This window comes from Dermacentor andersoni, chromosome 11 (genome assembly GCF_023375885.2).
Source record: "Dermacentor andersoni chromosome 11, qqDerAnde1_hic_scaffold, whole genome shotgun sequence".
Classification (NCBI taxonomy): domain Eukaryota; kingdom Metazoa; phylum Arthropoda; class Arachnida; order Ixodida; family Ixodidae; genus Dermacentor; species Dermacentor andersoni.
Window position 1 is genome coordinate 89044968 of NC_092824.1, and position 16172 is coordinate 89061139.

A 16172-nucleotide genomic window follows, 5' to 3' on the forward strand; every position below is an offset into this window, starting at 1 on the left:
CTAGAGATCACTTCGTCTTCATCTTAGAAAAGGGAGCAAACTCCGCGCAATTGCGATTATGCCTCTAATGAGCTCGTTCATACTCCGGCCTCTCGGACGAGCGCTCGAGCGAAATCCCACACTCCAATGGCGGCTTCAGCAATAAGTGCCGCCTCCCAATCGATCACTACAAGGCGGATTACCCAAACCAAAAAAACATATGAAGAGTTATATTGCTCGACCAAGCGACAACCCACAAGTGGGAATGAATCAAAATGCATGCGTTAAGAGCGGATGTCTTGGATGCGCTGAAGGAGTGTCGCACTTAGCAAGAGGCGCTCAGTTAGGGCCGACTTCCGCTCAATCCGCGCGACCTTCCACACGGCCTTCCGCACGCGTGCGGACATGTGTAAAACTGCACGTGTCGCACACGGGCGCACTAATGTCGATTTTGATGGCTCGTGTGAAGTCAGTGCAAACCGAAACTTGTGCGCCTGTGTGCGACTTGTGCAATATTATGAATGTCCGCACGCGTGCGGAAGGCCGCGCGGATTGAGCTTATAAGTCGGCCCCTATATCTTACATTGCGCAGCACTTCCGGTTCACCTCATGAGGCGATCGGGGACGAAATTCAAGATAAATCAGAAGATATTGAAAGAAAGAATAGTACAGTACAAAATTCATAGGTTTCATTATAGATATGATATCAGAGCATAAATTTAGTTACGAGTTACTGTAGTGTCTGGAATAATTTGAAATAATTAGAAATCACTGATTACCGCACACCAAAGCACATAATCGTAGACATTAGAGACCCGCCACGTGAGCAAGACTTTAGCTAAATTACTGGAAACCAGGAGCCAGAAAGCGGGAGTAATGACGTCATTAATGACGTCACAGGCAAGAAGATGGCATAATATTTAACCAGCTAATTAATGGAAAACAGTTGACTGCACAGACTGAAGATCTGCCTAGCAGAGCGGACGTGACGTCACTCCCTCCTGTCTCGCTTCTCCTCTCCCGACACGCACCTACTCGCTCGCTCACTCGCTTGCTTGCTCACAACAGCTTGGCGCGCGCGTTCGTTACATGCTCTGACGTCAGCACCGGAGAGGGCGCGTAAGGTGCGCTTCGCGCGCCGCTCGCTAGGGGGCTACAAAGCTCTGAAACGTTGCTGACGTACGCGGACGCGCATGCTCGTGTGTGTGTGTGTGTGTGTGTGTGTGTGTGTGTGTGTGTGTGTGTGTGTGTGTGTGTGTGTGTGTGTGTGTGTGTGTGTGTGTGTGTGTGTGTGTGTGTGTGTGTGTGTGTGTGTGTGTGTGTGTGTGTGTGTGTGTGTGTGTGTGTGTGTGTGTGTGTGTGTGTGTGTGTGTGTGTGTGTGTGTGTGTGTGTGTGTGTGTGTGTGTGTGTGTGTGTGTGTGTGTGTGTGTGTGTGTGTGTGTGTGTGTGTGTGTGTGTGTGTGTGTGTGTGTGTGTGTGTGTGTGTGTGTGTGTGTGTGCGTGCGTGCGTGCGTGCGTGCGTGCGTGCGTGCGTGCGTGCGTGCGTGCGTGCGTGCGTGCGTGCGTGCGTGCGTGCGTGCGTGCGCGCGTGTGTGTGTGTGTGTGTGTGTGTGGAGGTGAGGCTCACTGTGCCATTCTAACTCATTATTTAATCAATTTATTTACCCCACCAGCGCGTACAAGTCATGTGCGATATCAGCTTCTAATTTACTATACCACGGCCTCGAAGCAAGATATGGAGGCCTTCATGTGTAATGAATGGAATCCGTCGACTCCCCACACGTTGAACCTTGAATGTCAGCGTCGCTGGTGGCCTAATACAAGCGGGTGGTGTGCACGTGAAGTTCGTCAAACCAATTCCGATCCTGCATATTAATAATATCAGCTACATTTTAAGGCCGGTCATGTTCCACGGCACGCAAATGCTATATTAAAGCCACAACAACCGTTCGCAAAAGCTGCAAGTGCAGCCAAATGTGTTGAATTGAGAAAATATACTTCCATAATTAGTATTTTTCTCTTCCTGGTAACGTCACCATCTCTCTCAAGTTAGCCGTAACATTAATGCAACGTTACATGAGGGTACCTTCATCAGCGTTTCTATTGTATGGAATAGGCAGGCTGATCACGGCACCCCCAGTATTGCGCGAGATTGGCGTTCGCGGCGCAACATGAGTGCTTGTGTTTGGGGGCACTTCTAAAGTAAAGATGACAGCACGCAATAACTATAGGGTGACGCCATCTTGTGTGGGACTGAAAGAAGACGCGGGAGCGGGCGCCACATTTAAATCGTTTATTGGCACCATTCAGTTTTCGTCTTATTTCATCTTGCAGATCGCACTCTGTATACACTAGGCATATAAAGAAACGAGCGCGTGAAACCGCAAAGAATTTCTCGTTTGTTTCATTAAATGTCACAGGAAACATGTGTACACCTTGGAAAGCTCCAAACCCTATTCATAATTATTTCCTGACATCCACGTTAAAATAAAAGAAAGAAACACACTTAAAAGAGAGGCATAATACGCGTTGTACAGACGATATGTTGGTTCGTGTTTGTCGGCTTTTTGTTGATAAGTTTAAAACTCCAAGAACCCTTGAAGACCATGTATCCAGACATAACTGGCGTCTTCCTCGCGCACTGCCGTTGTTACCACCCAGATAAGCAAGGGCTTAATTCCTGCGGTTTCTAAATGTGTTACCCGCCGTGGTTGCTCAGTGGCTATGGTGTTAGGCTGCTGAGCACGAGGTCGCGGGATCGAATCCCGGCCACGGCGGCCGCATTTCGATGGGGGCGAAATGCGAAAAACACCCGTGTACTTAGATTTAGGTGCACGTTAAAGAACCCCAGGTGGTCGAAATTTCCGGAGCCCTCCACTACGGCGTGCCTCATAATCAGAAAGTGGTTTTGGCACGTAAAACCCCACAATTTTTTTTTTTCTAAATGTGTTCGTCGCGAGTTCATTCTGTAGCTTTCACTGGCCAGCATGCGGAGCTGGTGGGATGAAGCAGAGGTACTTAGACAACTTCTAACACAAAAATTTGAGGATGCAGTAGAACAAAATCTATAAGAGGTCACAGGATTTGCTACGTTTCGACTCCTTATGACTATACGCTTCAAAGTTGTTTTGAACGCCCCGTCATTGCATCAATATAAAACACACGGCACCCTGACTTCTTCTACGGTACAAAGGCTTCTCGCTGACCAAACTGATGTCGAAGCAAGCATTAAAACGAGAGAGAAAAAGACATGACTTCCCACGTGTATACACTTGTGCTGCATCATGCTATTCAGCAACATGCATAGAAAACGCAGCCATGGCCTCGAAGCAAGGTATACAATAACAGGTTACACTTTTACTTTCAAACAAAATTATTCTATTCTTCGCCTGCTACTGCAACAGGCTAATAGTTATCTCGTCTAAATTAAGTGACCACTCATAAATAAGATGCCGTACCTTTCATTCGTTCTAATTTGGAAGAGCTCCTTTCGTGGTGCTTTGTATCAGAGGGGACAGCCAGGCGGATGGGCTCCCATTTGCCTATGGTTGAATTCGTCTAAATAACTGGCAAGGCATGAAATCCAGATAGCTCTGCAGACGAGAGAAAGAAAAGGAAGCATCCTTATTCGTTGATGCTGGGAAACTATCTTGTCCCGTCTTGTCCACGGCACACACACGCCGTGGCCGCCGCTGCTGCTGCGTGCTCAGCTATCTCGCTCTTCACGCAGGCGATAACGTCACGGTGAGCTAGAGCAGGCAGCTCGGCGAGCGACGGTCGCCACTCTCAAGACTATATTAGACGCTGCATCATTGCAAAACCGGCAGCAGTAACCATGGTAACGCAGCAAAAGAAAATTCTAAAGATGCATTTCCAATATAAGCAGTTTGCTTGCGTTTTTCAGCCCCAGAGGAATTCACCAGCTTTGAGCTTTTATTTTGCACAACTTTAATTTTTATCGAAAAAAAAAAGAAAACAACCCACGTTCTGCGAAGTGCACCCGTATTTCGCGTGAGCGCTCTTTTTCTCATTTCTGCCGCCACTGTTTATCTAATTACCGTTTTTCTAGCTCGCCGTTCAGCTGCAAGATCACCATAAGGACTCGCTCCATCCATACTACTTCACAGCGATGCAGCAACGACTGTTCTTTTCAAGCATCGATGCAGAATTGATTGCGTACGTGCCTCTCAGAGCGCTGAAGCTATCGCAGAGGTACCTGTGCGAGGTGGTACAGCGCCAGCTGTGCCGATGACGTCATACGCAGCACCGCTTGGCCTATTCTTATCTACATGATCCACCATCCGCAGTGACAGCTGCGCCGCCGACCTCATTCTTAGCGCTGTGCCAACGTTTATCGCCGAGCTTCATACACCCGCATCGCGAATCTTCAGAGAGGGGGCATATATATATACGCTCACGGGCGTACAATATAGTACAGCCCCGACCATTGGAATCGCGCCGAGATGGCTTTATGGGGATAATTAATCATCAAGCGTAATTGTAAGGATGTTGGAAGCTTGGACATAAAGTTATGGTAAATTCAGGGGGTCGATTCAGTTCTCCCAATTAGATGGCAAGGCGCTCACACACATATATATAGTCATAATTCTTAGTAGTCATAAGGCCTTCTTATATAGAACCCCATAGGACCTCATGTATACCTATGCAGGGCATCGTGTGACGCGTTACAGATTTCTGAGCGAAGTAACCCTAGAATGCTTACGCGTTAAAAGCGACCGCAAGAGTGGCTGTCACTTGCAAGAAAGCCCTACGCGAGCACAGCAAGTTTTCGATGTCTTTGTGCGCTTATCGGTCGTTCTAATTTTCGTTTAATGTCACCGGACGCTTCCTGGGCAGGACACCGGGGACGACAACGACCCTGCCGCGACCGACAACCGCGAATCGTCTAAACGCAACAAAAGCGAGTGTTGAAAGAAATGCACTTTAGTTCCACGTGCGTGTAACCCATGCTCCTATATTTAGGATCTAAAAGACAGAATTCGTCGGCTAGAGAATCAAAGAAACAGACTCATGTAAAATACGGAAACTTGTGAAAACACTCGGGAGAAAAAGCCACCTTTGCTTTTAGAGCGCATTGTCGCTATCTTAAGTTATGGGGTTTTACGTGCCAAAACCACTTTCTGATTATTAGGCGCGCCGTAATGGGGGAATCGGGAAATTTTGACCACCTGGAGTTCTTTAACGTGCACCTAAATCTAAGTACACGGGTCTTCTTCGCATTTCGCCCCCATCGAAATGCGGCCGCCGTGGCCAGGATTCGATCCCGCGACCTCGAGCTTAGCAGCCCAACACCACAGCCACTAAGCAACCACGGTGGGTTAGGGCAGCTATCTTGCACGCGCTCGAAAAAAACGACGTTCGGTATCGCCTCACGCAATTGTCCAAGCCGCGCCGATATCGCGGCATCGGTCAATCTAGGCGAATCGAGTAAGGAGCGCCCGTTCCTGCGACGAGCGTCGGCGTCCCTCGTAACCGATCGAGCGAACGAGCACAGCGAAGGATGAAAGAGCGAACACGGAGCGCAGCGCTGATGAAAAACGGCAATAGCGAAGGGAGCGCGAGGAGGAAAACGGAGGAGGAGGGTGCAGCGGAACCATGAGGCGGAAAGCGGAGGAAGAGGGCATGACGAAATCGTTAGGTCGCGCCGACGCGTCACCCACCCGCTGCCTCTCGGGATCTCCCAATTTGTTGCAACGTGCCGCACGAGACAGATTGTCCGCGCCAACGAATTTATCGTGAAATGAAAATACGTATAGAGCTGCGCTCAAATTTTGCATTAGGGAGTATTTCAATCGTCGGTGAGTTATTCTTTCTTTTTATTCCTGGTTTATTTACTGGTATATTCCTGCCGGTGGCCTCACTAGGGTCAGCGGCACCCGGCTACCCCCCCCCCACCCCACCCACCCCCCGTGACGCCGCCTTGCTGCTACGCTGCACAGTCCTAAACCACACAGTCACTAGTGTTTGTTTAAAATATCAACTCGCTTTTGGGCCCAGAATGTGGGTTGGTTGATTGTAGCACCACCTGTTGGCGAAGAAATAAACTATATGGCACAAAGGAAAAGTGAAACCTGTGCGGGATCTGTCATTACATAGGCCAATAGCTGTACTGAGCAATGTTTTCAAGCTTTCCACCACACAATAAACCGCCATTAACAGAACCACTATGAAAACAGTAACACATTCACGAAGTCACAGAATGGCTTTATATCAAACCGTCGAGCCCGGTCACGATCACCCAAGCAATAGAAATGAAATTCAAAGAAAGGTCACAACCATACTTGACTTTCCTAGCCATGAAGAATGCCTATGACAAGATCCCCCACTGGATACTGTGGGAGGAACTAAAAGAACTAGGGACAGAAGAAGACTTCATAACATTGCTGGCAGAGGTCTACTCCTGATGCAAGTGGTGTTCTTATTTATTTATTTATTTATTTATTTATTTATTTCAACATACTCCAAGTCTAATGAACCAAGCAGGAGGGCATAAAACATAACAATCACCATAAAAAGAAAGAAAAATACGACACACCGCATAATTCAGCGAAAGCAAGCCAACAAAAATAGTTATAATAACTGTACGACATGAGACAACATAGCCAAGCAAATGACCTTCCAATGACTTGCTGAAATTATCAGATTGAAAAAGCGATTCAGGAAGCGAATTCCAATCTGAGATAGTTTGGGGGGAAAACTGTGCTTGAATGAATTTTTTCGGGCAAAGATTGGCTGTAAGTGGTAATCCTTAGAGTATCGCGCTTGTCTGGAAATCGAGGGTTGGATATAGTTAAGTATTGGAATATTTACTTCTTGTGAGTGAATCTTGCGAAGGAATACAATTCGATTCGATTTATTGTGTACTAACTAAACGACCACACCTCGGAGAAAATCCAACTAAACTTGGGCTGCATGGAACAGAGATGTTCGCTCTCACCAACCTTGTTTAACGTGTGCATACACAACCTTCTTAAAGCTCTGGACGATGAGGGACCTTGTCTACGGCTAAGAAATGTCATGTCATAGCAGAACACCACGAAGAATACACCAAAATTCATTGTCTGGCATTTGCGGATGACATTGTTCTGCTCGCCGAAGCAGCCCCGGACTTACAGCACCTCCTTGACATTTTCTCCAGAGTGGCAGAAGAGGACCACTTCATATTCAACTCGGACAAATCGAAATGGATGTATATAAACTCTTCCTGTACTGCGCAGAAAATAGCGGATATTGAATTACACCTAAAAACACAAGTAAGAACTGACAACCAACGGTATTTCGGAGAGTCCGTACCATATTTTATACGCACGTCCCCCGAGAAATTCTGGTGGCACATACGCCCGACTTCTAGCGATTGTAATGTCTTTGATATCGAAGGTGTACAAGTAGATGACGCAAAAAAAAAAATCTCATATGCCTTCAATAAGCAATTCAATAGCATTTTCACTGTTGATAACGATGTATTAACACACTTCGACGCAAATTTCCCACCCATACCAGATGTTCTAATTAGTGAAGCTGGAATTTTGAATATGCTCCTGAAACTCGATGGAAGGAAGTCCCCGGGGCCAGATGACATACCAAACGCATTTTTAAGAGATACACAGAATAGGTCTTACAATACTTGTGTGCTCTGTTCTCTAGATCGCTATCTGAGGGGCGAGTTCCGGACGAGTGCGGAATCGCCAGAGTAAAACCTATCATCCACAAGAATGGTAGGAAATACTGTATAAAGAACTATCGTCCGATTTCCTTTACCTGTATTGCACGTAAACTTTTAGAACATGTTAACCAACATATTAATATTAACATATTAACATTTTAACAAGGTATCAACATGGATTTCGACAAGGTTATTCTACGTGTTCTCAGCTAGCAGAAACTATACATGACTTTGCACTTTCAGTTAACAACGGAAAACAAACCGATGTAATTTTTATGGACTTTAAAAAGCGTTTGATAATGTCTCTCATAAGAAGTTATTGCACAAATTAGGGAAAATATTAAATAACCACCAACTCACAAACTGGATTGCCGTATACATTAACAATCGAAAACAGTTTGTTGTAATTAATGGAAATAATAATACTATTGATGCATAAGTCTGTAGTACAATTTTATCGCTAGTTAAGGCAATAGTATTGTCGAGGTTATACACATTAAAGATTTGCAGCGGACATAAAAAGCTTACAATATTCATAAGAAAGAAAAGAGAAAACGTCAGCAGGTGCTTGCGACCTTGCAGAAGTACAAACTAATTTCCAACGAAGCTGTTTATTTCGAGCTGTTGAAGTAAGAGATTTAGTTTCCTGTTATTACGCCTTGAAGGGTTGCTCGGTTCCGTTTGAAACGTTGCCCTTATTGTAAAGAATTTTCGAAAGCCAGTAAATCATCAACACGGATTTTACTTCGCCAGAACATTAACCATAGCTTATGGCGTTGCATCCTCCTCCCCTCTCCCAGAGCAGTGAGATCAAATCTGCTTCGTTCGTAAAACACATTGAAAAAGCTCCGGATCACTTGCATGAGTAATTTACTGCGAATGTCGTAATTTGCCCCCCTCACTTTGAGCTTAGCCTAAGCATTACCCAAAAACGCCCCTTAATTTTCGCCAAATATAACCAAGGTATAGTTGGTTTATGTGGTGATCGCAACTTTTACGCAATATGTATAATTCTGTTCTGTACTTGCAGTGCATTATATGTGTTTTGTGTTTTGGCTGTTCAAAACATCTGACTTTATATAAGCGTATGTGGGCTGAACTAATGCACAGAACTTTGCAACTCATGTACTGTTGGACTGTATATTTTTTATTCATCCAGTGTTCTACTGAGTGCCATATTTCGTGTCGCTATTCTCCCTTTTTACGCGAATTTGGCTCCTTTGCCAAGTGACAAGGAGTAGCCGGTGCCACCACAAAGGCTCCAACCTCTCCTAATATTCATTTCAATAAAAAAAAAAACCAAGGTACCTTGATTAATTCACCGAGGACCTCGTAGAAACCAACTACAAACGTCTCATGACGTACGCATGAAAATAGGGGGGGGGGGGGGGGGTGCAGGTTCATTAAATATTTGCAATTATTCTTCTAACTGGACCCTACAGGAAAGTAAAAAGTTCGTCAAACATGGCGCTTACCGTGACCAACCCTCCCATTTCCACGAAATATAAACTTGTTGTAACCTACAGCTATGTCGGGACAATGAGAGTCATAGCTGATAGCGTCCATATCCCACGTTCTAAAATTTAAGACTTTTTTTTTTTTTTACAAGAGTTTGATCCAACTCCTTTAACTTCGCACAGAGCTTTTCATAGAGTCCCACCCATTTTTGCTAAAGTTGGCCTCGGTGATGTCTGTAGTTCTGACTGGGGCAACGGGTTATAAATTCTGCCCCGTTCGTTAGACAGACTCGCAACGCTCTAGCGCACTTACATACGTAATTTATTACCACAGCCTCAACTACCCACCCACTTTTAACTTTGCGTACCCATAACCCATTACCTCGTATTTACTATCAACAAACATAAAGCAACTAATTGCATTTTATAATGCATAAAAGTTGGGAGAAAGCCGGTATTTAGTAAATATTTTCAAAGTACGTAAGCAACCTACATAGTTGAAACTTTCGGTATACATGACACATGCCGATGGAAAAAAAATTCAAGGCGGTGTTATAATGGTATTGCAATTACTCTCCACGTTCGACAGTGGAGACAAAAAAAAAATGCAGAAAGACCGCACAGGACAACCGCTGCCAAAATTATTGGTCACCAGCTCGCCGAATTGTCTACATTCCTAAAGATCGTTTTCACCAAGATATCTAGGATAAGCGGTGACCACAATGAAATTCGACGGCCTCTGGACATATATACGGATTCATTAGTTCCGGTATTTGATAATTCAACAATCTCATTCCATAAGGCACGCCATCGTTGGGTGCGGCTGATTATAATGCTTTTTAATGAATACTTCATATTAAATGTAGGTTAAACATAGCAAGCTAACTTTATGTTTTGTACTATGATTAAGCGGTCCCAAATGACTGGTCATGACGGAATTAAGAAGCGCAGCGTGAAATTCGTTATGGCTAGAACTACAGTGGTACTAGAACTAGAACAACTAGAACTGCCCAGCGCCAGCCTTCTCTACAATGGCGCGCTCCGTTCGTCGTCTGCTAGCTCTTCGCGGCGAGGCACGATAGACAATCCTCTATGCCCGAACAGGGGATATGTAAATAGAAACGGCCAAAAAGCAAACATTACTTACGTGGATGCATCCACAAAAAAATTTTGTGTGTGTGTGTGTGTGGAGGGCTCTTTGCCCTATGACAGCAGGGGGCAAGTGCCCTTCCTCCTGCCACCCCGGAAAATAGGCTTCTGGGCGCGTTGTCTGAAACAGCCTGCACCATCCATCAGTAAGATAATTTTGTCTTCGTGGAGAATTTGCTCACCTTCGTCTGTGACCGTCTGTGCCACGCAGTCACGCAAGCACTTCGCTGCACGTTCCTGCGGCGAACCTTCGCTGCCGTGTCCATTTCGGGTCCGACAGTCGCAGACAAAATGGCGCCGAGCGTTTGCAATGCCCGCCTAGCCAACCTGTTTGTCGTCTGCTAGCTACACTCGTAGAGACTGCGGTGTGGACGAAGCTACACTTTTTCTACACAGTTAAAAAATGGCGACCACCCACATACCCATACACTACCTACACTTGTGTAGTTAGCGGAGTCAAAAATAATAATAATAGCCCTTCTATGCCGTTTTTCGAATACAAAAGCCACACTAGCGATTACAGCGCTCTCATCTCACACGTGCCAAGCCTACAAAACAGCCAGTCTGTTTTCCCGCCAAATAACAATCTTCACCACCCGCCAGCGAGCGATCGGCCAACAGATCAGAAAAGGCGTTGGGTCTGCACGCCTTTGCCGCATGCTTTGTTGACGCAGACTACACTGGTAAACATGCCGGACGTCGCTAGAAAACAAAGCAACGACGTAGATTTCGAATGGATCGGCGATTTTGTTGTGGAAAACCGCAGAAGCAAGAACAAGTCGTACAGGTCAGTCGTCCTTACCGAAGAAGCCGTGGCGGCATGTCATCCCTTTAACATTTAAAGGTCCACGACCTTGGATTTTACATGCTCCGTAACAAAAAGATTTCGCCCTTACGAAAAGACTGTCGCTTGACCTTTCCTCCCCGAAGATCTGGGGCTTTGTTTCAATGCTTACATTAACTAAAATTCGTGAGATTGTCATTGTTGCGAGTTGAGAAAATTCGTTACGTATGATCACTGGGTTATCGCGGGCAGCCTTTGTTGAAAGCCTAGTTGTTTGTATGATCTCGACGTGTCGTTCTAAACATCTCGTTGTGTGTTTTAACACGCAGCAAATTCAAGCTTTCGGGAAGAACGTACGCCGTCGGCGACTACGTTTTGATCCGCGATGACGACAGTATGGACCCCGAAGCACTTCGCAACTGCTACGTTGGTCGGATCAAGAGCGCCTTCGACACGGGTAAGGCCAGTAAGCGGTCGCTGATAACATGCCGGATCGTTCTGAACATCTTTTGCAAAAGGTCTACGCTTAGGTGTGTGATAGTCATTCGCTGTGGTGATTTTACTGGTGCACTGTTGACGTAAGCGGATTTGCACACAATGCTTTGTGCTTAGCGTTAAGCGAGATGAGGCAGCATGAGCCACGGTGCCTTTCGTGATCACGTGGAAAATGTGCTAAATCATGTAACTGATGGGGGGAAAGAACCTGATCACGTGGAAAATGTGCTAAATCATGTAACTGATGGGGGGAAAGAACCTGGTGAAAGGTTCATCTCCTTTCGAGCGCTGGACCAAGCGACATGCAAATTCCAGTCCGGCGGTGTTTATCCTCGATAATCTTGTCTACATGTGATTGCCGCATGTAAAGAAGATTTTTCGTTGTGCTCGTGGTTCCTTTGATTGGGTCCTTTCAGTGGCACGCTTTTTCAATTTTAATATCAATTACCAACCCGCCTAGGTTCACACTCTATTTTAGACATCCATCTGCATTGCTCAGGAATTGTGTGCAGTCGGTGCAATGATTGTTGCAATGAGATTGGCCAACTCATCTTTTCTTTTTTTTTTTTTTTGTCCTAAACTAAACTGTTACAACTAGTGCTGTATTGTTGTTTGCTTCTATTCCTCACTTGATAATCACACTTCTCGCAGCATGCTGTTTCTTCCCATTCACTTAAGTGCACAAAGGTGGCATGTGCGTATTAAATATGCTAAAGTGAGCAGAAGTGTGTGTGAATAATTGCATTAGAACTTGGGATCTTGTGTTCAACATATTCTGATTTTAGCAGTGCAAAGAAGAAAGAAAGAAAAAGCAAGAGGAAACAATGCACAAGACTGACTTCCAACAGCTATTTTGTTTCTAAATGAGCGCACATTTATAAACAAACAGATAACAGCAACATGTGTCGCTTTCACCCTTTACAGCTAGACACATCAGCTCTTTATTTGCTGGAACATACCAGTCAGTGTGTCGGAACAAAAATGTAACCGAAAGATTTTTGTTCGGTTTTCAGTTCAAGGGGAAACTCGGCTATCCGATACAGCCGACTTCAAGCAACATCAGAATTAGCGCGTATATCTCAGGCAGAGATAGCACCAGTGATAGCAGGTCGAGCGCAAGCCTTAATCTAAGCCTGTTGCTCAGTGCACTAGTAGATCGGCATCGTAGTAATACCAAGGGTTTGGGTGCTTAAGAGCTTATCGTTTCGTTTTCTACAGGTATCAACATTTGTGACCAAAGCTTTATCGTTGATTGAAGTTCGTTTTATCGGAACAGCTGTCTCCCATTTCAGCAAGTACACTCGGTGACACGCTGCTTCTGATGTGATGCTCAGTGCCTTGACTCAAGGCACTGAACATAATCTCAGAATCTATAATTCAATTATTGAGAAAAATGTATATGTTATTGAGAAATAATAAATAACTATTCACCTATTAAAAAATAATAAATCAAGAAAGCTTTAACGTTACTTTGCTTCGAAAATTTTTGCATGCAAACCAAAAGCGTTATGAGCCGTTATGGATGAAATGAAACTAAAACCAGAACGAAAAACATTTCGTTCCAACACCTTGGTACCGGTGACTTCACACTAATGCACAGCATGCTCAAGCAACATATTTCGCCGGCTGCCAAAATTTACCAGCCAGCCAATTATGATGGTTGCACAAAGCCCTCCTGCGATTAAAATACAGATCACAACCACACTATTGACAGTGAGAAGCCACTCGTGTTCCTTTTCCTTCCGTGGTCACCTTCGTGCTCTTTCAGCCCATGGTTACTGCAACGTTTTGTTTATTTAACATAACACTTTCCACACATTTGCAGAATGCTATATACAGTCAAACTTAACTATAACAAAGTTACATACAATGCGAAAATACTTCCGTTATATCCAATATTCATTATAATCACAAATTCATCGCATTGAATGCATTGCAATGAAGCAAGCATGAGACGCTTGCGTCGTTATATCCAATAATTTGATATTTCTGATTTGACTTATCTAGGTTTGACAGTAAGACACGTAGAGCTATCATGTAGCACAGTGCTTGTTACAGCAGCCAGGTTGGTCCCCGTCCAGTTCAATCCTCTGTCTTTACACTCATTGTTTCAGACCGTTACACTTCAAGATGATGTGTCGTATATCTGCCTTAATTATTGATTGCAATGTACCATTCTCGTTTAGGCGAAACGAATGGAGACCACCGCTTTGTCACAGTGGCCTGGTACATCCGAGCTGTCGAACTTCCACCTTTGCACCAGGCCAAGATAGTTGACGTCGACTATTTCCGTGAAGTGTTACTCGACGAACGCAAGCTCTGGTCCGTCACTGTCGATGCCGAGACAATCTTCGGCAAGTGCTCTGTGAGTGTTGCCTAGATTTTTTTTACGCAGTGGTTCACCGTCATTCTTATTCTTTTAATTCATGCTTGCGACATGTAGGGAATCATCATCATCATCATCTGTGATACAATTCTTCATATAGAGCTGTCGCACTGATATTGACTCTCATTTGACCAATGCATCTGCAACGAATGGATAAAAGTAATTAGCCATATTTCATCATGAAAAGACATCTAGCTATAATTTATTTGTTCAAGTTGTGCAATCCCTATAGAACAGCGTTCTTCTGAGGAAGTTTCGCTTATGCAATGCTCAGCTGATGCTGACGAAAAATTTGGAAGTTTTGAAACATTAGCTCTCTACAGGTACAGTTATTTGAGCACATGTATGGTCTTTACGGCGATTTAGGGTAGGTCTGTAGCCAATTCAAGGCAAGGCAAAAGCAGTGACATGAGGAACAGAATAAGCTTTAGGTGAACTGGTCCTTCCCCAGTAATCCTAGTTCTTCCTAGCTGCAACAGCTGCTAAAGATGTTGACAAAAATTTTAAAGATTGCATTGCATTTAACTGCATGTAAACGAGTAAGACCAAAAAAGGCACAGCTACAATATAAAAACGATAATAGGAAATGTTTCTTTTGATGTCTGTCCCTACAACTTGCCTGAAAATCGTCCTTGCTTGTCGCAGGTACTGACAGTGCCTGCTAATGTGTCATCCAAGGCTGTCTTTGAGATGGTTGATGGTGAAGGGAACCCACTCTTCTTCTGCCGGTGGAAGTTTGATGGTCGTGGCATGTCCCCTGTAATCACACCTCCGTCACCATCCTCCAGCAAGAAGCAATCATCAAAAAGTGGCACGCCGAAATTGTTGCAGCAGCAATACCTGAACAAAAAGAAACATCATAGTGTCTCAACACCAGTCCGTACGTTACTTTTTGTTCCCTCTTTCTATGGAATAATATGGCGTTTTGCAGCTATATCCTCCTTGGATATAGCAGCTATATCCTCCTTGGATATCCTCCTTGGACCCAGCAAGATCATAGTGACACAATAACTTTTAAAAGCAGCTCTTATTGACTACCAGTCCCTTTTGAGCTTAAAACTACTTTCTTGATCAGGTGGCACTGGTATAAGCTTGCAGCAGCACCTCCATGTATGTGGGCAAAGGGTACATTTCTGCAGTTTGTTGAGATTAAAGTTTCTTTGCCTAAACACATAGGCACAGGCTTAACCTCACATGGTAGTTCATTGCCATCACTTTTAATCTGCGATTGCCGCATCATCTGGTGGCATTGAGATGTACCACACACTTTTGTTGTTGTTGTTGTTGTTGTTGTTGTTGGTAGTGGTGGTGGTGGTGGTGGGGGTGGTGAGTGCACACTGGGTATGTGTCATGCAAACCAGTAGTTTTCTATCAGTGATGACAAAATGATTAAGCGCTTGAAGTATAGTGCCGCCTACATCTAGCTTCATGTTAAGCCAGAACATTTTAGTTTATCGTTACTAGCTTAATCTTATAAAGAACGAAAGGTAATGTCCACACTGTTTGCATGGACACAGGTCTGACAAGGATATAGCTATTGCAGCCTTTTCACTGACTCAACATGGTGATTTATAGTAGTAGTGTGTAGGTTGTTACTGACACTGTTTGCTATGCTGTGAAGATTAGACCCTTGCAACACTTCAATGTTCCATGCCAGCTTACCTAAAAAAAAGAAGCCCAATAGCCCCATCAGCCGTAGTAAAAATGCCATATGAAGCCACATAGTGCAGCTGCACCCTAAGAAAAGTTTGCACACTTTGGGGCTTATCTTGTTGCAAAACAATAACTATCCTCAATTTTTCATGCATTTCCTTTCTCAAATGCTGCACACGTGGTATTTCCAAGCCTTGAACGGAATGTGCGTTATCAGCATGAGGTAGCTTTCTTGACAGGATAGTAGGAAGCGCAGTTTTCAAGAAAAGAAATGCAAATACAGGTGACTATTATCGTTTGTGGACAAGATAGGCCCGACTCTTATCATCACTTCAATAATTGGGCTGTTTGGTGCTTGGATTCAGTGTGCACCTTAAGAACAGGAGATGGAACTAAAGACAGGACCCTTGTCTTGTACCAGCCTACCCCGACTTATGCCTGCAAATTTCCTAGTTTCATTACGCCATCTAGTTCTCTGCTGTCCAAGACTATGCTTCCTTTCTAATAGACGGCTGGCTAGGACAAGGAACGAAAGGGAGAAGGCAGGGGTGTTCGACCAGAAAAGCATTACATGTTCTTACCAA

At 44.5% G+C, this 16172-nt stretch overlaps 1 protein-coding gene across 1 annotated transcript in view; it reads left to right on the forward strand.

Moving 5' to 3' along the window:
• The first annotated feature begins 10880 nt into the window (after positions 1–10880).
• The window catches only part of Orc1 (origin recognition complex subunit 1), a 35709-nt gene continuing 30417 nt past the window's right edge, over positions 10881–16172 (forward strand). Inside the window, exons 1-4 of the mRNA XM_050167689.3 lie at positions 10881–11057; positions 11384–11511; positions 13736–13914; positions 14581–14815. Of these exons, the coding sequence (XP_050023646.1) occupies positions 10960–11057; positions 11384–11511; positions 13736–13914; positions 14581–14815 (640 nt within the window). The 5' untranslated portion in view covers positions 10881–10959. The remainder of the gene's footprint in view (positions 11058–11383; positions 11512–13735; positions 13915–14580; positions 14816–16172) is intronic.